Source organism: Drosophila tropicalis, unplaced genomic scaffold, assembly GCF_018151085.1.
Source record: "Drosophila tropicalis isolate 14030-0801.00 unplaced genomic scaffold, ASM1815108v1 contig_859, whole genome shotgun sequence".
Classification (NCBI taxonomy): domain Eukaryota; kingdom Metazoa; phylum Arthropoda; class Insecta; order Diptera; family Drosophilidae; genus Drosophila; species Drosophila tropicalis.
In genome coordinates this window covers 11,527,324-11,552,966 of record NW_027173353.1, presented here as the reverse complement: position 1 = coordinate 11,552,966, position 25,643 = coordinate 11,527,324, and the positions used below count along the sequence as shown (strand labels likewise).

The 25,643-nt window shown below is 39.3% G+C and overlaps 1 protein-coding gene across 1 annotated transcript; it reads right to left on the bottom strand.

Moving 5' to 3' along the window:
• Positions 1–14,190: 14,190 nt before the first annotated feature.
• LOC137582826 (uncharacterized) lies at positions 14,191–15,166 on the bottom strand. The gene has a single exon (XM_068297526.1). It carries the CDS (start codon positions 14,956–14,958, stop codon positions 14,425–14,427), a length of 534 nt encoding a protein of 177 aa, XP_068153627.1. The 5' UTR covers positions 14,959–15,166; the 3' UTR covers positions 14,191–14,424.
• Positions 15,167–25,643: the final 10,477 nt, after the last annotated feature.

The window sequence follows — 25,643 nt, the reverse complement described above, 5'->3', positions numbered from 1 at the left end:
AGTTGCTCTAGCTCCTCCCACCGATTCCAACTCACACCTCCTGCTCCCCTCTCTGCCTATGCAGCATTTTAGCCGTGGCGCGCTTTTAATGGTCAAAAGTTTTATGTTTATTGTTTATGCGTTCGAGCAAAAATTTTCATGAACTTTTCATTGTTCCGGTTTGCTGGCTGGCTGCAAAACTTTCAGTATACAATGCACTTTAATTTCACCGATTCATCCTCACTCCCACGCCCACCCGCACACCAACTCTCAAGCCCTGCCCCCCTAAGGCGCACTGGCCGACAAAGAAGCGAAAGAATGTGTTGGCAAATGTTGCAGCAAAAGTTTATGCGGCCCAAAAGTTGGCCAAATGACAATGGCTTAAGGGGCACTGGCATGAGCATCGCACACAGGGGAGAGGTGGAGGGGGCGGTAAGCGGGCACTCAATGGCAATGCGCATAATATGAGCAAACGGCAACTTTGTTTCATTGGCCGGCAAATGCAAATTAAAGTTTGCAATTCACGTTCCTTACACATGGACGAAATCAGGGTTAAATCTAGTGTGAGATCCTTGAGTTCAGTTTAGCTTAGCTCAGTTCATTCCCGTTGCTTTATTACCAAGGAAAACAATGAAATGGAGTCTGGAGCCAGCCGCCCCCTTGCCGCTTGGTTCCCCTCATTTTTCTTTAATTTTTTAGTTCTCGCAGTCATCTTGTTAACATTTATTTTCTAGTACACTCTTTGGTTGAGTTGCTTTTGAAAAAGTTGCCACTACTTCAACTTTGCCCTCTTTTTTTTCTTTTTTGTTTAACCAAAGTTGAAGTTCTGGCCACTTTAAGCAGTTTGTCAGTTAGTCTCAATGCAGAGCACTTAACTTGCAGATGTTTGCCACACATTTGCATTTGCGTTAACAAATCGGAGGCCACCCATCTCGAGTTTCATCTCCATCACATAAGCCCTCTGTATTCCACATCCATATCCAGGCATATGGCCATTTCTAAGCATATAGTTGATGACATAATAAATTGCTACAAATGTCGACACGAAAACAAAGACCCGTGCCCCAATGTTGAAATTGTTTTTTCGTTAGATTTGTAAAATATTTTGCCTGGCTGGCAGAGTGAAGTGTAAATATGCCCCAAAGTGCTTTGCACCATCTGCCACAATTGATGCTGCTGCTTGTGCTTTTGGCGCTGTCAGTTCCAGTTGCTCTCCAAATGCAGCTTGCCCCAATTGGTATCAAGTAAATAAAGCTTTACATATTACACAAAAAACCATTGTTGCTGTTTTTTTTGTTTTTGGTCTTAAATTCAAAACAATAATCGACAGTGAAAATTTTGCATAACCAACTGACTATGTTTAAGGACATTGAGAAAAAGTAAAGAGAGAAAGGACAGAAAGTTGCATTATAAAGCTCATATTCATACATATATGAGCTGAAACTGAATGGAAAGGATACGGCAGGCTACTAGCGACGAGGGAGGAAGGCTAGAATGTGACACAAAGTTATGACAATGACGAAATGGGAACGACGTCGCTGATGATGATGATGAGCCGCAGCAGCAGGAGTAGGAACCAAGTCCTGCCATGGACATGGGACGCCAGATGCCACCGGTAGAAATAAGACATTTTTCTCTCATCTTTTTTTTGCTTTTTTTTGTACTTTGCCTGCCGCAAAATACAATTTCATTTTATGTCTACGTGAGTCTGTGTGTGTGTGCATATTTTGGTGTGTGTATGTGTGTATATATGACAAAATTTTCGCACATTTACATAAAAAAGACGTTGAGTATGTGGGCAAAGGAAGCATATAGAAGACGAGACTTGTGCCCTCACATTTCTCGAATACATATATTGTAGATGTATAGGGTATAAATTTTGGGTATAAAGGGTACAAAGGATAAGTTTAAAATATTAAATACAATATCTTGTCGAGTTTTCTACAACTACATTTTATTTGAAACTACTCTTCTTCGAGAGCTTCGATCATTGTTGACCACCTTGAGCAGGGTATTTGGGAAAGCCAAGATCCCCCATATCAAAGTCAACGCATTTGACTCCAGTAGACTCTGAATTTGCATGCCAAATTCAGATGAAGGACGCCAAGTCATCCACTCACATCTGACATTGCCTGGCACATTCCACAAAATGGAAATGGGAAAAGAAAGCCAAGCAAAAATACTTTGCCAGTTGCAAATATACATAGACACTCTGTAGGGTCTTATCGAAACGGCTATTGATACGAGCCCCGACCACTATTAATTCGTACGGCAAGCTTTTTTTACCCAAATGCAATGTTTAACTGACGATATTTTCAATACTGTAGAAGATAGCACATGCAAACCACTTTTTTCTGAAAGATCCTTTTATTCTCTATTATATAACATAAAATGTTTGAGGTACTTCAATAACAACAACAACAACAATAATTTCATTAAATGCTCTGCTGAACTGATAAAAAAAAATTGACCAGTATTAATTCGTACGGTGCTTGAAATAAGTATATACAATATGATTTTTTAAGAATTAATATTGGGTAACATCGCCTTTTGCCTTTACAACACATTTACAACGCTTTGGCATAGATTTTAATAAATTCTGGCATTGTTCGGTTGATATAGAGTCCCACATCTCCTGCAATTTTGTTTTTAAGTCAGAGAGGGTTCTTTGCGGCTCATTTTTTTGATTTATTTTCATTATTCCCCATATATTTTCGATTGGGCTTAGGTCCGGACTATTTGATGGCCAATCTAAAACCCCAATTTCCTTATTCTGCAACCATGCTTTTGTTTTTTTGGCAGTATGAGATGATGCTCCATCCTGTTGAAAGGTGTATTCATCACAGTCACCCAGTTTTGGTATTGATGGCAGCAGACTTTCTTCTAATATGGTGATGTATTTTTCTGCGTTGACCATCCCATCAATAAAGTGCAATTGGCCTACGCCTTTGGCAGACATACAACCCCAGACCATTACGCTCGCTGGGAACTTAACTGTCCTTTTAAGGCAGTCTTTATGGTATGCTTCACTTTTGTTGCGAATGACTCTTCTTCGCGCATCACCGACACTCACATCAAATTTAGCTTCATCGCTAAATATGATGGAATTCCATTGCCTTTGAGTCCAACTCATCCGTTCCCGACACCATTGCAAACGCTTCTTCTTTTGGCGAAGCGTAAGCAATGGTTTTTCCTTGGCCTAAGAGTAATTTAAGATATTAAGTTTGTAGCATAGATAATCCCTATACATACTTTATAGAACTTGTATCCAATATTACGCAACTGCAGGCGAGTCCACTCACGCTTAACGCTGTTCCCGATTTTCTCACACCACTCTAATGCCAAATTTCTTAAATTTTGGCGACGATCAGCTTTCACAATTGTGGCTAGGGCTCTTTTATCACGATCTGATATTACTGTTTTTCGGCCTCTATTTGCGACTTTATTGTCAATACTGCCATTTTTCATAAACATTTTTATTATTCCTTGAACGGACGATTTAGCCAGATTTAATTGTTTGGCTAATTCACAAAATGACTTCCCAGATTTATAAAAATCTACAGCTAAACTGTTAATTTCTTTGGAAATCGGCTTACCACGTACCATTATTGCTAAACTTTGAATAATATGAAGCGGTAAAACATTTCACACATTCCACATGGTATAACTGTTTCCAGATTATGACTAGGTAGTGATTATGTTACACTGTTTGTTTTTATTTTGATCTTCTTTCAATTCTAAGCTAAGCTAATGCACCGTACGAATTAATACTGGTCAATTTTTTTTTTACAAGTTCAGCAGAGCATTTAATGAAATTATTGTTGTTGTTGTTGTTATTGAAGTACCTCAAACATTTTATGTTATATAATAGAGAATAAAAGGATCTTTCAGAAAAAAGTGGTTTGCATGTGCTATCTTCTACAGTATTGAAAATATCGTCAGTTAAACATTGCATTTGGGTAAAAAAGCTTGCCGTACGAATTAATAGTGGTCGGGGCTCGTATACCCTGCAATAGCAGTGATAAGTATTATCAATCATAACTTGCGCAATTTCATAACCTCATCTTTTAGCCGTCTATTAAAAAAGATCAGAGGACAATATTTATTTGAAATACTTAGGTCCCTTACTTTATAAGTTTTTCTGTAGGTTTAGAATATTATTTTAAGAATGACTACGGTAAGTACTGCCAACTAAAAGTGATCTATCCCAAAAAGGACAATTGGGAGCCTTTTGCATTTTTCTCCTATGCAAACTCTGAAATCTGATATTTCTCATGAATGTAAACTGTTCAGAAAAGAATGGCGCATCCCAGGAATCAAGTTCTTAGCATTCTTCGCCTTGTTCTTGGATACCAATAACCATATATGTATGTAGAGAAAACCTTTTCTAAAATATATTGACAGACTATTATGACAGTGCACTAACTTGCCTTTTTGTAATGCCGGAAATGCTTCCTTCTATACGGTTTTCATGTGCATCAAGTGGAAAACAAAAATATTTTATTACAGAAAGGGCACAATAAATTGTTTTGACATTATATTTTATACCCGTTATAAAGTTACCACATTCTCCAGTGAACACTTAGGAACAACGTGTGTAGCCCCTTGACTGTGTTTAGTATTGATTATATCTCACTCACTGCTCTGCAAATTTAGCTACAGGTCAGGCAATTGTTGTATTTCGGAGGAAAAAAAGACAAGTTTGTAGAATCTCAACGTCCTTGAGAATTAAGAAACTGAATGCTGCAGATCCTTTGTTTCTTTCTCGTATTGTTAGCTATAAGGTGACTGAATTGTAGTCAATTACAATGTCATAATCCAATGTCAAGTATTGTCCACTAGAAGCAATTATATTCATCGAATGCATTCTATATGTGTACATATATATTTGAGTCAACAAAAATTAAGCAGCGGTCTTTCGATGGACAAGTGAAGTGAATCCCTGACTTTAGATTTCAAACATCAAAGTGCAATCCATGTGATCTACCTAAACAAAAGTTGTATGCATTATAAGTCCAAAAGGCTTGAATTGCATCAAACTAAACAAAGATTGAAACATGATGATACATTTGTATCATTGGATCAAATGTTACAAAACTAGTATATATTTCCTCGTAATAGATTTTTTGAAACCTCGTAATTAACAGAAGATTATTGTATGCCATTTAATGGAAACACATTGCTGACCAACATGCTTATGGAATTAACACACAATAGACCCTTTCAATTTCTGAGAATATCTGTCCCAGCTACTCGAAATCAGTTGAAATCACTGATTAAGGCATTAGGCCAAGAATGCTTTCATCGTGCTGTCATGCGTTTTGATTAAGTATCTAATAACGCATTCCCCTTTATTGGGATCTAATCCACTAATAAATAATGCGCTCTTTGGGCTGCTGCCGCGTCATCAAGCTAATTTTATGAGGCAAAAGCGACGAGACTTTGCTCTCTCTTTTGCCATCTCCTTGTTGTTTGCCATGTGCGTGTCATAGTGGCACTTGGTTCCCACCCACTTGAAGGAGACGATTGGTAGGCGTCCTCTTAGCCGTGCCACATTGACGTTGACGCAGTTCATCAATCAAATCAGTGGCTGTTAGTCAAGCAGTCATGTGATTTGATTGATTCACGCTAAAAATCCGTACTCAAACAAGCGACAGCCCCACACAAAGGCGCACTCAAACCCACACAGATACATTAATAAAGCTACTGTAAATGAGGAACTAGTAGTGGTGCAGTAGCAAGAGCTGCAAGGGAATGTCCCATCGTCATCCGCAATGTTGGCTGCATTTTGCGCGAATGTCGCACTGTTTACCCACGGGCAGACAGACTGACAGACAGACAAGCAGGCAGGCTACTGGTAGGCGAGTGTGGAGGCAAGTAGTAAGTATGTTTCAACCGCAGCTGCCACTTGCATTGATTTTCAAATGCATCTGCCTCTCATCTCTCCCCTTTTCGCTTTCGTCTCTCACTCTGCCGGTCTGTCACTGGCACTCGTTGTCGCAAGAAGAAAAGAAATCGATATACTTGACGCTTGTAACTCTGTAACTTCGCCGGCGGTGACAGGCTACTTAAGCAAGACTTGGCCCAGGCATTCATTTGTCACTTGTCGGAGTATAAATTATTTACACAAGACAATGTTTTAGCCTTAGACGGAGCCAAGTTGAAACAACTGCTCCCCGGTCGGCTGTTTAAGCATAAAAAATTGTTACGTCAATGAAATTGCCCAATTTTATGTTCAATCAATAAATGCTACGTGTTGGCTGGCTGCCTCAATTTATTTGGTATTCATGCAACATTAACATGGATTTTTATTAGTATCATTTTTTGAAAAGGGTTGCGACTTGGTAAACTAATAAAACGAAAGAACACACGAAACATTGCAGCAAAGCCCTTAGACATCTATACGAAAAGGTATTACAGCATTCAGATATGTATATACATAGGTAACCCACAAGGCCCTAAACCGATTCGAAGGCTACTAAAGGCTTAACACTGGCCGTAACCAAATTGTTGTATGCCCGTAGTAGCGACTAAAAAATAACCTGGAACAGACTGACAGTCCGACAAACCGGCAGACAGGTGATATAAAATGGCAGGGTACGAGTATTTTGCAGAGTAGGGTTGCCCTTTGGCACTTTGGTGTGCCGTGTACGTGACTTTCGCCCTGCTGTTGCTTCGGCTGTAGTTGGCAAAAGCAAATCAATATTCCTATACCCTTTTGATTGACACTTTGAATTTAAAGCGTGAAATTAGCCAAGGATGTAGAAAGAGCCATGAGAGTTGCCAGATGTTGTCTCAAATTAATGGAAGGAACCATGCTCGACAAAGTACAAGGAACCAGCCAACGTCGACAATGACGTTATATGTTCTTGTTCAGCAGTACGAGACGAATTAATACATCCATCTATGTATGTCTGGCTTTGCTAGACGCCTATTCGACTATAAATTTGCTTCCAATAAAGGTAAAATATGGTAGAAACTGACTTAGGCTGTGACTTGCATGTATTCAATATGTTCGAAAATCTTTTCGTCTGTCTCAGGTTATCCACAAAAGTATGATTATAATTATCTCCTTCTTTTTCCTTGGCTTTGCCCCTTCCCATTTGCATGATCTTAGACTTGGTCAGATTAATATATAAAAACTTGCAAGTTTGACCGCTTGGAAATCAAGATTTATTTTACCTTAGATATTTAATGCATATTTAGTTTACATTACATTAAACATAAAACACTTTTAATACATTAACCAAAAATATTGAATTTAACATGTAGATAAATCCACCTCTCCACTTCTCTCACTCGTCGACATTTCTTTCTCACTTTAATACACAACATCAACTGAATATTTTCCAAAACATCCTTATCTTTCCTAATGTAACGGTAACATATGATAACAAAATGTTTCTCTCCATCTTTTTGTATTAGACCTTATCACAACTCATGCCGATGGCAATGTCAACAATTAAATTATTGTTTCCAATTTGCAATCATTACTCTGAAATCCACATAGAAAATAAATTGCCAATATGTTTTAATTTGTATTTTCCAACATGAATCTGCAAAAACGTTTTTTGGGATCCCAAACAGTAACCTGAACATCTACCACAATACTGAATGATCCAGAAGTGAGTGCGAAAGTCAATATAGAAAAGAAAACTTCTTTCTAAAATCCTTTTAAAGCACATCGGACTTTCCGATGACGAGAAGCATTTGTGTTCCTTTTATTGCTTCAGTTCAGTGAAGCCTTCCCTCGGTTATATTCTGAAGAAGAGAAAATCCACGGACTGGAAGAAAAACGAAATCGTCGAACTTCGAAAAAGATTATTAGCAGTGGTCAAAGGTCAAATTGACTTTGAGATTTAGATTGAAGAAAAAAAAGAATTAAAGAATTACGGAACATTGCTAAACAGATAACGGAGACGATGAAGAAAAATTTGAAAACAGAAATAGAAAATTTAAAAATGAAATTACCAAATAAAAAGGCAAATCGAGGTTAACCCCTTGACTCGAAAAGAAAAGCCATAGAAACTTATAAAGCTTAGAAAAAATACTGCATTATGTAAAATGCTTAAGTACTACACATATAAACGATTTGGAAGAAACCAAATTAGTTGACAAAAGACTAAACTGAAAAAAAATTTCCTTACAACTAAATTAAACTCAGACAATTTTACTCGAATACAAGGTAAAACTTCCGGAATCCAGTCATCAGGTATTTATCAAATTAAATTGAGTGGAATTGATCGTTTTTCCGGTTTGTGCAACGGAGAAGATGCTGAGTGGTAGAGTAGACATTGATAGATCTTGGGATGAGTATCGTAATGGACTTGGTAACATGTGTGGAAATTCATTATGGGGCTCGAAAAATTGCATAATTGATATAATTGGTGATCAATTCTAAATCTATTTAAATTATAAAAAAATTATGTAAAATTATTAGTCACCTCACCCGAAAATATTATGAAAGTGAAGCCAACGATTTGAAGAGTATGAACTGGATTAATCCTCACGAGTCTCTTAAATCTCTTAAAATTAGGCTATGTCGAGTCAATTTAATAGTTCCTTAATGAGGAAGAGTAAAGAATGGGTCTATTGACCCAAGCTCCTGATGCTGATCTATTCTGATGAGTTACAAATCAAATCAACTTTCTATGCCTTCCTTAGTGATACCTTTAGAAGGTTTTACATATTTCGCAGAGACTAATGCTGAAAACCCAAAAATGGATCATGTGTTTTAAATGAGTTGGTTGGATAAGTTGAATTTTTGAACGTACATTACTTTAGCTTGAACTTATTCAACTTTCATCTCTTATCCAGCAGTAGTCTCATTTTAATTAATTAAACTTCAACTCAAACCCAATGTCTGGCATTAAAGCATCCGTGAAAACGCTTAGACCCTACCTCACGCTACCTTGAGTAACAACGCCGCAATGTAGGCAATGAAAAATGTGTATTACTCCGCCTCCCAGCAGCATCGTTTGTCAAGAAGCAACGGCAACAGCAATGGCAGCGGCAACGCTAACGGTAACCAACAAGTGTCCTGAACTTTTGCTTTGAGTTTTAACTGAATGGCTCCACTACTCCACGCCACACCCTTCCGCGCGTCAGCGATTCTGGCGACCCTTGCCCAGCATAAAATGTCTCACGTTTCAGCCACTTTTCGACCATAATTACAGCCAAGAGCAATTTGAAAAACACTTGATGCTGGCAATTAAAAAGTTGAACAACATTTTTCTTTTGCTGTTTGCTACGTTCACCGCCCCTCACCTTCTTTCATTTACTTTCCCCCTCATTCACCCTCCGGCTTCCGGCTGCAAGTGTAATTAATTAGTTTTCAATTTCACTCTGCTAAATATGCATAATTTATGTGCCGGTGACTAGATGACTGGATGTTAGAGAAAGAAAGAAAGAAAGAAAAGAAAAGAAAGTAGCAACATCATGGTCATAATAAAATTTACTAACCATTCAGTTGGCCATGCTAGCTTTTGCCTTGGCGTTTTTGTTCTATGTTCACCCAGGATCTTTGGCCACTTCTTTTCTCGGGGCAATTTGTACGCCAATTACTTTGTTTGTATGCCGAGTGCCGTGCGACAATTTCCAAGGACAACGGCAGGATGCTGCTGCACTTGGCTTGCTGCGTTTCCTCTATTTCCGTTACAAACATTTCCGTTTCGCATTGCTAGAAATTTATTGTTTCCTTGCGGTTTTTCGTGTGTCGTGGGTGGTTCAGTTCTTATTTCTAAGTACTTAAGATCTCCTTAGGCACACCTTCTCCTCCACCTTCATCCTACTCCATTCGCAAACTCTTTTTTATGCCTTTTCTTGCACGGTTTGATTGTATAGCCACTCTGGACTTCTTGTTATAAGCTTCTCTGTCTGGGTCTGGAGAATACTTTTATGCGCTGCTTGAACTTCATGAGCATTGCACCTACAAAAGGGATTTGGCTTTCTACAAGGACAGCGTCAATCAAACAGCCAAATGGCGGCAAAGCGGAAGTGCTGTCAGAACATCCGTTTACGCACCCGTGCTTTCTATTACCGGAAATACGCATTTAGTTGCATGTGAAATTGCCACGTTTGTTTGTCAACAGGCGAATTTTCCTTTTTATTTTTTGTTCTCTTTTGTTGTGTCTTGGCAATGAAAAATTGAAATGTCGTTGCTAATAAATCATTTCTGTAAATTCAGCAGCAAGTTCGTTGTTGCTGTTTGTTTTGGTACTTGCTGTCGTCGTCGTCGTCGTCGCCAACTGTTTGCGCTTATTTCCGTTTCCGCTTGTGCGACAGAATGGGCCTGAGCCCATTTTTATTTTTCTCCAACTTGGCAACACTTGCGAGTTGCAGGATATTTTTAGCGCCGTCATTTCAGCTGACATAATTAATTACCAGAGCGCGAGCATGTCGTCCCAGAACCAACGTCAGCGGCGGCTGCGTGTGCCCCACCTGAGGCGTACCGCGAACGTTGGGAAAGTCGCCGCACTTGACAATCAACACCCCAATAGAAAACGGAAAAGGTAGCCCCGGTCTCGTGGCGCTATTTACTGTTGAAACCGTTGACAGCTGGCAAAGAAGAAGAAAGACGGCAAGCAACCAGAAACCAACCAACAAAACGTACAAAATGCAGGATAATTGGCTGGCTGCTTTAATTATATAAATTTATGCGTCTAGCAACATGACTGGGCAACTTAACAACAATTTGTCCCACATTGTCTCATGCATATGAACATACATACATATGTCGCTCCAATTGTTGGATTCCAATTTTCAGAGTCCTCGAAGATATTGAGGAACTAATCAGAATTGTATATTCATAAGTCACGAAAATAAGAGTTCCAAATGGCCATATAAAATATTTTATTTTAACAGCTAATACATTTTATATGCAAAATGGAATATAAAAGTCGTCAAAATGTATGTAACAGACAGTACTTAGCATTTCCAACCCCATAAAGTATATATGTTTGATCAGGATCCAACAGACGAGTCAATTTAGCCATGTCCATCCGTCCGTCTGTGTGAACATCTAGATCTCGGAGACTATTTAAGCTAGAGCCAACAAATCTGCTATTTAGACTTGTGTAGTATTTACAGTGATCGAGTTTATATCAAATTTTTGCCACGCCTACTTCTTCCCGCTTATTAGATAAAGCAGATTTGCGCAAAGACTATTCTAACTAGAGTCATTCAATTTGGTATGTATACTGGCTTAGCTAATTTCTAACAACCTACCAAATTTTTAAAATCGGACTAAAAACATTGAACGGACTAAGGCTGGCCGTGTACTAGTGGCGGAGCTAAAGTGCCCGTGTGTTTGTAAGACTGACCTAGCATATGAGGCTTGTAAAAACAATTTAATATCGAAATTTAGTTTTGGATATCAAGACCAGTCAAATCGGACCTAAGTCAAATTTTTTAGTACTATTGAAAGAAGTCGTGTAGGGACTACAGCTGAAAAGAAGAGACTTTGCTAGAAGCGAACGAAAGAGATACGTGGAAAATGGCAATTAATCATTTGACTGCTTTATTGTATCTAGGATTTATTAAGTCTGGGATTGAATAGCTTTCCTCTGACGCTTTTAAGAATCGCCGAATACCATAAGAGACGACAACTGACCGAAGGATACTTTCAATATTTCAACACAAACAGAAATTTATAAATCGCACCTTCTATATGGATAAAATCAAAAAAGTTACTTAAACTCATATAAAATGGGCAATTTTGAAAATAAACCAAAAGGCAGAGCACATTTAACTGATTGCAGTTTTATCTTAAAGTTGACACCACAATTTAGTTGGGCATTGTAGTAACAGCACTTTTCAATTAGTAGCACACTCATCGCCGACTCCCCCTTCCCCTGACCACCATCCTCCTCATGTGGTGCCACCAAATCTGAGCGAACCATTATCGCAGTGCAATTCAATTAGATGCCGCTGGGGTCCGATATCTAAAAGGGGAGTGGCAAGTTGAAGATGAACTGCAACAGTCTGCCTTGTCTCTATGTACCACATGCGAGTGTGAGTGTGTGTGTGCAAGAATCTTTCCAGCACATTTGACACCATGAAATTGAGTGAACGGCACTGCAAATACAAACCAACAGCCACCTCCTTGATACCGCCGCTTAACGGGCCTTCTTTGGGCTCTCCGTCTGCATTTGCAATCAAAGTAACTGGCAGCAGGAAGCCTCCTTCCATCCGGAGTACGATTTGTGTGCCTTCGTGTATGAGTTATCAATTCAGGCAAAATTGATTTATTCAGTCGCCGGGAAAGGGACCCGCATGGCTGCTGAGATAAGAATTAATTGGCAAGTGCAGTGTGCAAATAAATTGCATAGCCAAAGAGTGGGGGCGGGGGCCCAGTAAACCTACACTAGGCACACGATGCAGGCTACTCGTGTGACGCTCGATGCTGCCTGCTGCATTTAATGTAAATGTGACAAATGTTTTACGATTGACTGCACTTGTATTGACGCTGGACAAGCACCTGTAGACCGGACGCTTTGAAACCACGACTGTCCGGCAAGACAGGAGCGGAATGGCTAGTTAAGTGTTGTTGTGTTTTGCCAGCAAATGCTATTTGCATATTTAAAACCTGAAGATTGTCTTCGAAGCCCAAACCCTACTGTGGATAACACAAAACCAAAAATTTTCTTTTGTAGTTATTGAATTAGCCATTTTCACAAGAAAAACTATTTAATTTTCTGCAAAACTATCTAAGAAATAAGAAAAGATAAGTAAAGGCCTTTAATATACATATGTAGTATTTCAGGGAAAGGTTAAAACGAAACGAAACCTCCTTTTAGTATTATAAAACTTTACTTAATTATTAAGAACTACCATCGATCTATTATAATAACTTACATCTGATCGATGAATCAGTTTCAGTGTACGTCTGTTAAAGTTGCCTTTAATTTCGATTGAGGGGTCAAAATATGGTTCCTACCAGCCCTGAACTGTCATATGGGTACATTAGTCAGTCTGCCACAAATCGCGAAACCTGGCAAATAACTCGCTGCGGTTCGACTGGAGGCCAACTGTACAGCATTTCAAAATTTAAAGTCGATCGATATATGCCCGGGGTATGAAAATCAATTGTACAAATGAAGCAGTCCAGTAGTTATTACAGATGGGTGAAAAATCAACATGGGCACATGTCCTTTTACACTCCGAATAGTCTATGAGTGCGTGGGAAAAGTTCTAATAAGCGTTATTGGCTAGAGGCTCAGGTTGTAAAAAATTGTATTTACGAAGGAGCAACGCTTTGACTTGACTGAACTCTACTCAAGTTTGTGCCAGCAGCGTTTTCATTATCAGCTTTTGCTGTTCAGTTACCAATTGGTTAATGTTAATTAATTTTACGCTGATTGCAAACGTTGATAAAACTTCTGGCGAGGATACGGGTCATACGATACGTAATAAATAAGAAGTTGGCTCCATTGATTTCTGCTGAGAGCAGCGGAAAACATTTAATTAAAATGCTCGCTCCCATCCCCTACTCTTGAAACAAATCCTAAACAGTTTCACGAGTATTTCACGAGTTGCAATTAAAATTATACGAGAACGTATACGTGATGTTGTTGCCTTACCTTTGCCTTTGGGCCATTGATTAATGGCCTGGCAAAAAAAAAAACACAAGAAAGTAAGTAAAGGAGAAAACGAAAAACTGCGAAATGCGCAAATTGAAGATTTATTAAAGCTTCAACGGGGACCAATGACAGTAATTTCCTGCTACTGGACACGCTCAAAGCAAAATGTAATTTCCGATCAAATTCACCGTATTTTTGCTTTTGTTTGTTCTTTTGCCTCTACTTTTTTATGCCATCAGCAGGTGGATGCACAGACATCTTCACATACCTCATACCTGTTATCAACTTTTATGGTCCATCATATGAAGGGACAAAGTATAAAAAAAATCACATACCAGACAGTTCAGTCAAAGAGATTCAAGATTCTCACACACATAAGAGAAAACCCTATGAAAATCACCATTTGATAGTCGTATTACACAAAGTTCATCAGTATGAATGATTATTCCAATCAAATGATTCATTAATTTGTTTAATAGAAAATTAGAAGTAGTCTGGCTGGGAGAATGAGATATCGATCCTAAGACAACTTTTTCTAGTATTTCAATCCTGATAATCAGTGACTCAACTGTTTATTAGTAAACACTCTAATCAGTTGAGAGCAAATTAATTAACTTTTTAAGGTGGAAAATTTTTGTTTGTAGGTATAATTGTTAATTTGTTTGTTTTGTTTACAAAAATAAGTTTAATACGACACTTACTACTCAATGAGATTATATCACCCATCTTATTTACTGACTTAGATTAATTCTAGTTAAATGAAACAAGATGAAAAATTCACATGAAAATGCCCATGTACACACACTGTGGGTGAATGCCAATGTTGCCATGGTTATTATTATTCAACATTCTGAGTTAATGCCTCTCAATAGAACTCCTCGCATTGCATCTGACGTCGCCAAACTGACCAATCCGCACAGCCCACAGTTGCTATTGTGGCCACGAAACCCTTTCCTGGCCCACAGCTGAGTAACAACGGTTCGGCCGCAATGCCCGGGCACATGTAGAATTGATTGGGATCCTGTGTGGGCCACGGCTGGGTCTCGGCCTGGGACTGGTTATCACAGCCAGCCGCCAGCTGGACGTTTGTCTGTTCCACGGTCGGACGACAGGCTGGCCAGTGGTCGTAGGGCAGGCAACCCAAATAGCCGAGGCCATTGAAAAATCCACGTCCCTGTGGGCACTGCAGCTGCAGTGGCGTTTGCTTTTCCTCCACCATAGCACATACGTAGAATATGTTGGGATTTGGATCTCCCCACATGTCCGTGGCATGTTTGCATGTTGCATTCGTGGCCGTGTCCATGACGGATGCTTCGCCCATGACCAGCAACGGAACTTGGCCCACCCACAGCCACATCAACAGCAATATATTGCATTTATTTTTCATAAATAATTTCATCACGAAACTCTCCCTCTCCCTCTTTGCTTCTCTTTTTCTTTATGTCTGTCTCGTTTACACACACAACGCACAACACATTCAGGTTATTGTTATTATTTTTATGCCTTTTGCAATGTTTTCATCATTTGGCCAAAAGCTGCGAACGTTAATAAATTTATATGCTCTTTGTCTCTGTCTTTGAGTTTATTTGTTTGTGCATCAACCAGCACCAAAAATCAACTGATTGATGTCGATGGCGTTGTCTTCCGTTTTTATACCCATGTTCGTGTGTAATGACTAGTCCATGTCCATGTTGTCGATGTAGCCCGATGTTGTCTGAACAGCGTTATCAATGCTATTTTTACTGGCATTTTTCATTGGGGGATTGGGCAATTTTGGGCTTGAAATAAACTCATGACGTAGTCTCTCACCCATACAATACAATGGTGCACCAGTTGATTAGATACGCAATGACTTTTATACTTCTATTCTATCTGTGTATACGTCCAAGGTGCGAGACATGTGTGTATCAATGTTTATTCAAACTACACTTCGTTTAGTGATGCTTCGAATATCTTGTACCTTAGCAAGTCTCAATTCATTACGATATTCAGTCCAAGTCCATTTTTAAAGAACTGGCCACCGAGAAGTTTCAGTTCCAGAGTACAGATTTGTTGTCTAAAACAAAAAGATTTATTAAGAAACACAGAAACTTTTAAATTTTGTCTGGGCCAAAGGTTGAAACAGTTTTTGGGTTTTTTTTCCTTTCTCCTTTCCCTTTTATCCTTCCAAAATGGAAATAAGCTGTTTAACGGACGCCATTTGAGTCGGCTTCTAAACTTATATTTTAGTCGAATACTGTTAAAAGTCACACTGATCTTTTGTAACATTATCCTCATGCCGTTCTTTTTCGCTTCACTTTACGCTATTTTTAAATGTGGATTCTTTAGCGAAGTCTGCTGATGATAGAACTTGTTGGTTCTTGAAATAGCTATACAGACAACCTGCTTACCTTTTGTGCTGCCTATGATATTAAATCTTATAAATTATTAAGATTTATTGATATATTTATTTTAAACTAGAGTGCCAAGCCAGCCACTTCGTCAGTGCCAAAGTTCGAGTAGCCCTGCAAGTTTGTTTATTATTTCCATGGAATATACTGCCATAAGATATAGGTTTCCGACTTTAATCGAAACTATAGAATTGGTTGTTTGGTAATAATTGCAGAAGACGCAAAATATTTCCATTATCAAAGAATATATATGTATATACATATATGTTTTTAACATGGTCGGAGATGCTTAATATACACTTTTTGCAAAGGGATATAAATAAGCAATCATTAAGACTAATTTTTATATAAACAGCTTTTGTACCACCAACCAACACATTATCAAATTATTCTATCTTCTATCGATCTTTGTCACTATCGATTGTGTCAAATTTCTGATTTGTTGTTTTGAACTGTCTCTCAAAAGTCTCCCAATGACTTAAATTCGTATTTCTAGTCTGAATCGCCAACTGCCATATTATCATAACTAGTAAACTAGACATTTTCAGAAAGCATGGGACTCCGTATTGACTATATATACTTTTAAATATGTTTGGTGCAGAATACAACTAAAGGCAATTACAGTTGTTTTAAAGTCATTAGCTTCAGCATTAGACAACCTGTTTACCCTTTTTTACTGCCGATTGACTGACTTACCTATTAAGGCAAAGTTTCAAGTATTTAATAGGAAATGAATATAAAATAACAAATTTTTAAAGTCATTGCATGTTTTACAAGTTCATCAGATCCATCTTCTTCTTCTCCTTCTTCTTGTTGATATGTACTTCTTCTGAAAGTTGTCTTCTTCCGTCTTATTCAAAAAACATTTATCAAGGAGACGCAAGGTCTTTCCTTTATTACTAGATTCTATATGCTTCCCTCCCTCATTTTCCTTATTTGGCATTGAAATTCCTTAAAATTAATCAATTGTTTTAATTTGACAAAAAGGAAAACAAGTCATGGATTAATGCTCATTAAGAATCTATTGCTTTTTGCAGGTGTGAAGTTTGAAATATGTACCTATACCTAAAAGAACAAGAACATTTAAAACAACAGAATAAAAGTTACTAAGTACAAAAGCTATTGGCTGTTAGCTGAAAATCACCGAAAAGTGTTTATCGACAAAGCTTTTTTAGCTTGATTGTAAGACTAGTAAAAGTTGATGATTCAGACTAACTTGGAGTAACTATTTGTGCAGCTTTTGTCCTATCTGAGCAAAAGTATCAAAATTAATTGACTTTTGAAACAATGGCTGATTGATATTCATTGATATTCTGATCAGACAAAATTTAATTACATAAAGCACACGGGAACTCCGAACTCCACATTCCACACCTGTGCCATCAGGTGCAGGCACAACAGCTCTCAAAACTTCTAATTGATATGGCTTAAAGGCGAGAGAGACCTCATCTGCTGTGTCTAACGGAAAGAAGTAGTAGTCACTTTTGGGTCCTGGACCCCTGCCCGGTAAACAGGAAAACTTCGTCAGCAGATGGCTGGCTAGATGGCTGGATGGCTGAATCGCTCTTTGTTGTTAAGTCACGTTGTCAATTGAACTTTTTTACTTTGGATGCACGATGGCTGCCACGCAATCTTCGCAGTCTATTTACGCGAGCGCCAAGTTTAAATAGGCAAACTTCGTGAGAAGCGCAGCAAAAGTTGACAACATAATCGACATAAATTCCAATAGGCTTGCCATCGATGCATGCGGTTGGCATTGGAATTCAATTAAAACTTTTTGCAGCCAAGACAAATGCTCAGCTACAACTGAAATATTATACAAGCACAATCTCTCCTTCATACATACATAGATAGCACTCTTTAATGTTTTTGGTTGATAGATTTCAGTCTTGATTCTTGGAAAATGCTCATTAAATATAATTATTCCGGCCACTTGAGAGGGACAGATAACAGTGGGACAGACAACGAATCAATGGGGAAATTGAGTCAGGAATTCGGCCGATAACTGGCCAACTCTGCGTATACATCATTCGCGGCTCATCACAAACCATGAGTCGCTAGTCAACAAGCCAATGACAATTAATCGGCAAAGATAAGTGCTCAAGATTATAATATTGGGAAAAAATGTAATAAAAACCCTGGCGCTTGACGCAAGACAATTTAGTCAATTGTCGATTTTTCGATTGTGAAAAGAGTGAAATCCAATAATTAAAGTTGAAGAATACATCATGAAAATAGGTATAAATACAATGCCTTCTGGATTTTATAAGGATAGTCAAACCTTTCATAAGGACTACTTTTAGATTGTGAACAGTGAACATTCTGTTTCATCGGACATAAAGAACTAGCCAAAACCTTGAGGTTTAAGCAATAAACTAGTTAAAGATCTTCCCTTGGTATTGTTAAGAACTCGTTTTAAGTGTTTAAGTGGAAATTAACCGTATTTTCAGCTTCCGTTTAAAACTGAAACAATTGTAAAATTAAAAATTGAACTTTTTACCAAGAATAACATTTGTGACATGTTTTTGATTTTGTAGCATTTCTGTTATGTCTTGGCCTGTTGGTTTTGGGTAATGCTCCGAATGTATTTGCCCAAGATGAAACCTCCGAAGCAGTATCGTCCAGCACCGTGGCTAGTACTCTTGCAAGTAGCGAGGAATCCTCATCTACTGTGGCCGATGTGACAAGTACCGCCAGCAGTGGAACGACCAAAGCGGAGAGTGAGGCAACCACCGAAGGCAGTGGTTCAGGCACTTCCGATGAATCGACCAGCTCTGTAAGTCCCGGCTCCACAGAAGATTCCTCATCTACGAGCGCACCCACTGAATCAACTTCTGAGGCATCCTCTGAATCATCTTCAGCTGCATCCTCTGAAACATCTTCAGCTGCATCCTCTGAAGCATCCTCCGAAGCATCCACCGAAGCATCCACTAAAGCATCTACTGACGGATCTACTGAGGCATCCACTACGGCATCTACCGTTAGCACCACCACTAGCAAAGCGGTGTGTTTATCTGAAACCGAAATGTGGGGCGATGAAGATATACGCTACTTCTATTTCTGTGAGGACAACGAAGTACTTGAAGATGAATGCGACAAGGGCTACTACTATGTGAACAATGCAACTGTTTCCGGTTGCATTCCCGCTGCCGATATGAACCCGAATTGTGTGAACTTGGATGCAACTGCTCCAGAGTGCGAGGGTGAAAACCTGAAGCAACCGCAAGTCTGCGAAACCCTGACCAATTTCTATCTGTGCCCCAAGGAGGGTGCGAGTGCCACGGAGTTAACATGCACTGAGGACAAGGCATTCGCCAACCAGGACGGTTATCTCGGATGTTTCGAATGGGCCGAATGGCGCAAAGTGCGTGATTGTCCCCAGTAAAGTGGCCGTTATCTTTTAAATAATTATGTCCATAGCCCAACTGTGCGTTTTAATTATAATCATTTTTCCACCAGTTACACCTTATCAAGATTCAAATTGATTGATTGAAAAATAATTGATCCATGCTGATATGATAAGGAACACTGATTGTCCGACCATTTTCATAAACAATAACTGAAAACAAAATCCCAATAAAATGTACATAAATCTTTCTTTAGGTCCCTTTCATGTGGACAAAACCGAAATTACATTGCAGCAAGATATTTTCCAAGAATACATTGCAGGACACAGGACATAGCACATAGCCCAATAAATGTTACGTGTATGTATTTTTTTGTATATGCGTGTATGAGTGTGTCTATGTGAGTTTGCACAACAACACCGCAAAACAATTGTCACCACAAAGTTTTGCGCAAAGCAAACTGCAAGCAGCACGAATTGGACAAATTACAGGGCCAGGGACCGAGGTGAAAGGCAAGATGCGAGCCATCTGACTCTCAGCAAGCGAGCATGTGTCCATTTGAAAGGGTATTGAGTGCCTTAGTTACTTCCTGCCCTGTTTCCGACTGTGTTGTTACTGCGTGACTGTCAACAACTACCTGCTTTGAGCTCTATCCGAGTGCAAAATGAGTTTAAAGTTTGATACTAAAACCGCATTAGCTTTCCATGTAGCTTTCATGTATTTGGGTCATGAAGTCAGTTGAATCCTTCAAAGGAAAGGTTGGTGGAGAAAAGGAATTCACTTAAGTAAAGCAAACAATTGCATGTAATTTAAAAGCTTGATTTGTAATTGCATTCTAGGCTATTGAAACTACCATCATCAAAAAGTTGATCCAAAGTAAATATATTTCTCTTTTTCATTACTAACTTAGTTATCCGATTCGTATAAAGACAAACTAAAGAGTTCACTGCTACAAGCAATGTCTTATCTGGTAATCAGTGGTTGTTGCATCCTAATAATCAGTTTTTCTTTACTCTAAACAAAGATGAGACTCATGAATAGGGATTCCAGGGAGAAGGAAAACCTACGTTTGTGTAGCATTGGACGTCTTCTCTTTTCCTAACATCATTTTATAAATAGGTACAATCTGTTAATCTGATATCAAGAGTTATAGTGTTTAATTTTAGACTCTCTTTTTTGGAATGGCCACAATTATCAGTTCCTTTTTCTGCCTGGATTATCACTGCTAATTCTTTCCTCCATTTTTTCGATTTTATTAGGTTTGGAATTTGTATTTTGTACTTTCTTTATTTTTAGCATTACTAACTACAGTCAGGACCCGTTTGCAAGCATCCTGCTTTTCCCTTTTGGCCAAGGTAATAAATGCCTGAGTAGAAAATCACATCACACACACACAAAACACACCCCAATACATACATACATGGCGGGGCAAAGTGTCAGTGACACGAGACGGCAGGACTGCCCCGCCTCAAACTGCAACTCGATCTCCTGCGAGTTCAGCCAAATGAGTTAGTCAGGAAATTGCATTATTTGTCTTTGGCTATTGCGGACAAAAAGTGCACAATACAACAAGGAGAGTGTGTATGTGTGTGTGGTGTGAGAGAGAGATGTGGTAGTGTACTATGTGTGGCCTCCCATGGGAGGCGACTAACTGATGCTGATGCTGTTGCCTCCTGCTGTGGCAGCCTCTTTAATAGTGGCGTGGCTATCTCTGGCTCGGTCCCGTCACACATGCGAATTTTCAAACGCTCCAAAGTCATGGCAATCTTTCTGCTCCATTTCCGCCCACTTCAGGCCACCTCGATACCATGGAGCCATGCAGCTGCTGCGTCTGATGGTGCTCCTGTTCCTGGTTGTTGTTGCATTTTAATTGCTTGGCTAGCTGAGCCTTTCGGACCATTAATCCTGCACAAGTTTCTGTGTGCAAAAATTGCGGAAAAGGGATTTTTAAAGTCACAATTGTCTCGTATGTTATCAACACAGCAAAACCCGGCAAAAAAGAAGAAACCTAAAAGGGAGGGAGAATGAGAGAGAGAGAAAGAAATACTAAACCAAAGACGACCAAGACAGGGACAGAACGCTGTCGCAGCGGTGCTTAGATTTAATTGAGTTTACAATTGCTTTGCGGCCTGCCTCGACTGACTTTGGCTTTTGGTCTGCTCTTCAAGTTTCCCCCAAAGTTATTTCAAGTGTTGTGAACTTTGAACCATTGCAGTTTCCGTTTTTTTTTTTTTTTTTGCTCCAGTCGTTGACATCCGGTTGTTACTTTAATTAAGTTTCGTGTGCTCTGCCTTGGACATTGGGACGCATACGCAATGCGCATAAAAGTATGCAACAATATTTGGTTCTTTTATTATTACTGCTGCCGCTCGAGCGGCCATAATTGGCATTCTTAGACAGCAAATGCCGAGGAAACTGCCACCGCTCGAGTGGTGACAACTACTACACAAACGGTGTCCAGACCCGGACTCCTTTTTCATGGCCCACACTTACCCACTCGCAGGATTTTGTTTGCTGTTGAATGATTTTTCAGAGCGCGCATTTTTTCGCTTGAATTGTTTGTGAGGCAACGACTCGAATGATGGCATAGCGACTGGAGAAGGGAAGGGTCGGGGGGTGGCACAAAGTTGGCTTAAACTTTTCCACTTGAATGGCAACGGAAGGTTTTATGCGCCACAGTCCCCCGCCACTCCATTGAGTTGGCGCTACATTGTGTTGCAACGGGGCATGAAAGCATGCAGCATAAAATTTCTGTACTGCAACAAATAAATATTTGCCCCCCTTCTCTAAACCCCCATCAGGCAGCAGCTACTGCTGCCACCATCACGGCTTCACAGTTGTAGTTTATGGCGCCGTTGAATTTATATTTGCACTTAACAAGCGACAACAACAACAACAGCGGCACCACTTTGTGCTGGCAAAAAGTTTGTTTGGCTTATTTTTTGGTTACAAATCAAATCCAAAATCGCATTAAAATTGCATGCAGCGGAAAAATTGTGCAACCATCATCTAGCCAAGCCACATAACCCAAAGCCTTGCCACATAAGGAGTTCAAGGGAACAGCAAAGCGAATTCAATTCTGAGTTAGCGGGGCGCGCGGGGTAACATGAACCAAAAGGCACCCTTTCTCCAATCGTCTGACAATTTACTGTGGGTTTTGCCATTTCAATTGAATTTTTGCGAGACGAAATCACTTCAACGCCTTCGATTTCAATTTCCGCCACATTTCGAGAATTTGAGTTCAGTTATTGCATTTCGTTGTTGGTGTTTTGTTATTGTTGTGGTTGTTGTTGTTATTGTCGTACACCCTTAATTCTTGCCAGTTCTGTTGCGGTTGAGGTTGTTTTGAAGGTGTATTCATTATGGGCCATTGACTTTTCAATTTCAAGCATCGACAAAGTGCAGTTTTCTTTTTTATTCCGGAACAACTTTAAAGAATATTTAATATCTAAAAACGAGAAATCGAAATCTGAGGACAAATTTAAAAGCACTTTTTCTTGAAAATTGTTTTTATCATTTGACAGTCTATCTTGGTCTACGTCCATTCAGTCGTACTCTTCTCTTTTACTTTTTTTCTACAGTTTGTTTTCTCCTTTGTAGTGTTTGAATTCGTTGTTAGTCATCACTCACATTCTTTTACTCCGTTCAGGTCATTCGATAGGCTTCAGAATGGACACTCACATATATGTCTCTTTTGTCGCCTCTACCTTTCACAGTTTACCCTTTTTGGGCCATGGGCATTTAGTTACGTAAAAGGCAGTCCTATCCAGACCGACTTCGTTCCATTCTGCCAATACTTCCCGCAAGTCAAACAATCCCTATCCGTGCCCATGTCCATGACTATGCCTATAGATGCCAGTTACTATTGATACATATGTTCATACGAGGGCTGGTCTTTAAGTTTTCCCAAAGCATATCACTTTTGCCTCTTTAATAAGCTCCAGTTATCTTCATGGCCAAGTTCCATACGAAGACAGCTCAGTCCTATTACGATGTGCTCTGAAACTTGGGTGATAGATTAAAAAACCATTAAACTACTCATTAAACAGAAAACTTAGCTTAAGTCACAGAATTAATTTTACCAGGAGACGTCTGCCTAAAGTAAGATGGTCCTAAGAACAGATTCGAAATGTAAAAGCAACCCTCGTTAGATGAGGTCTTTCTGCTTTTCAACTCAACTCTTGTGCTTTGTTTGGCCGCCATCACTCCAGGCTATGGATATTGTTCTTGTTGTTGTTGTTGTGGCTGATGTTGTTGTTGTAATGGTGTGGCATCCAATATCTATATCTCATTTGTATAACATATAGCAGTCAATATGAGACACGTGTATAAGTATCTAGTTCTGTTTTCTTGTGGGCGTGTCCTCGCCGTCTCCCCCAGTCGTCAGTCGCCCATTGCATTTCATTGTAATGGTATCATGCTGTAACAGATTTCTGTTTACCTTGATTTACATACATATGCACGAGAGAAAGAGGGAGAATGGTGTTGCCAGAGGGAGTATTGCTAGTAGTGGGTGGGAATGGGTTTGGCTGGTTGAGAAGGTTGAGAACAAGCCGCAACAGAGCAAACAAACGACACTTGGCTGCTCAGTCCAACGTCGCACGTAAATAGAAAAGAAAACACTTAAGCATGCACTTAGTCTTTGCGCCTTTCACTTCGTGTCGATGGCGTTGTCGATGCATGGGTGTGAATAAGGACATGTATGTGTGTGCGTGTGTGTGTGTGTGTGTGTGAGACTGTGTTGTGTGCTACCAACTGCGATTTATGCAAATTTGTTTGCTGCTGAGCTGCTCAGTCAAGCCAACACCCCACCAAACGTCCGTCTCTCTCTCTCTCTCCCCTGTCTGTCGACTTTTTGTTAACAGTTTTTTATTCTTCCCTTTTTTGTGCTCCTCTTGCCTTTCCTTTGGCGTCTTTGGCGTCTCCTTCCGCCTCTCTCAGTCTACTCTTGCTATGTCTTTTGTGTGCCACCCACTAAACAAATAAAGTTATTTGCATGCGCAAGTAAATCGATTTGTGTATATCAAATTGTGGGACTCGAACCCACCCAAAAAAAAAAATATATATAAAAGAGAAACAAAATATTTCGATACTTTGGTGCAGCTGCTTCAAGGAATCACCTTAGAAAATTGGCCTAGAAAAACAGTTTTCCGTAAACAGAATACACTTACAATTTAATCGTTGAATGACAGTGTGGAAAAGCATTATGGATATTCGATTATATTGTCAATGGGGTAATTGAAGCTCAAACAATTCTAGATTACAATGCAGAAATACATTTCCAGCTCTATTTGGCAGGAAGGACGAATCTCGATTAAAACGTATCTTACTTTTGTTTGGGCCGCTTTTCACAGACAATTTACCTAAACCTTAGATTACAGTAAATAAGAGTGTATTTCCAAAAGTTTCGCCGCTAATTAACCTAATTACTACTACAATCTAGTATCACCCTTTAGTGGTGACCCCTGAATTAAAAAGAGGAGCTTCAAAACTGCCTGACTGGGACTTTCAATCATGCTTATAACACTGTCGGTGTCTTCACCGCTAAAGCTAAAGTTTTATTCGCAGACGGAGTGCTTTAAAGGATCTTCAGCTGCGAGCTGGTATCTTTGTGAGTACTTTTGTGTCTTTTTTGTGTCTCTTTATCATTGAGACTTATCTTTCGATTCAAATTTCTTCCTAGCAACTTTTCAGGGTGTGAGTGTAATTGAAACAGACGGACATAACTATACGAACTTGTCATTTCGTGCGTGTTCCTATACTTGAACTTATTATTAAGTTACTAAGGATGCTTTTCGGAGGGACGCCTTTCTCTTAGTTAATTTTCATAATCAAAGTTCTTGGTTGCACGAGTCGCCCGTTACATAAAGCAAGAGCTCTGGCTTAAAATTTGCATTGATTTCAATATGCACATCGAGAGGTAGGCGGTATTAGGACCTTATTATGAATTCTTTACCAAAAAGTAAGCCTCAATTTTGGAAAACGGATTCAGGGTACACGGTATTCTTGCTTTTTTCTGTTAATTTATGCACAAAGCATGAGGTAATTAAAAATTATGAATACTGCCAACAAAGTTAAATCTCATAAGCGCAGGGAAATTTTAGCATAATCACAATATTCCAAATTGCCCAAACAAACAGAAAAGCGAGCTGAAGTGGCCAAACCAATGGCTGGGATAAGAGGGAACGGGCATGAACGTGGAGTGGCGGTAAACCCACGCACTTTCCGTAATTGTCGCACATATGCTGGTCGCGGCTGTTGGCTGGACAATAAACAACAAAGGCAAATCCTTGCCACCATCAACACGGAGTGCATCCAGCTATCTGCCTGCCTACCCCCAGACCACT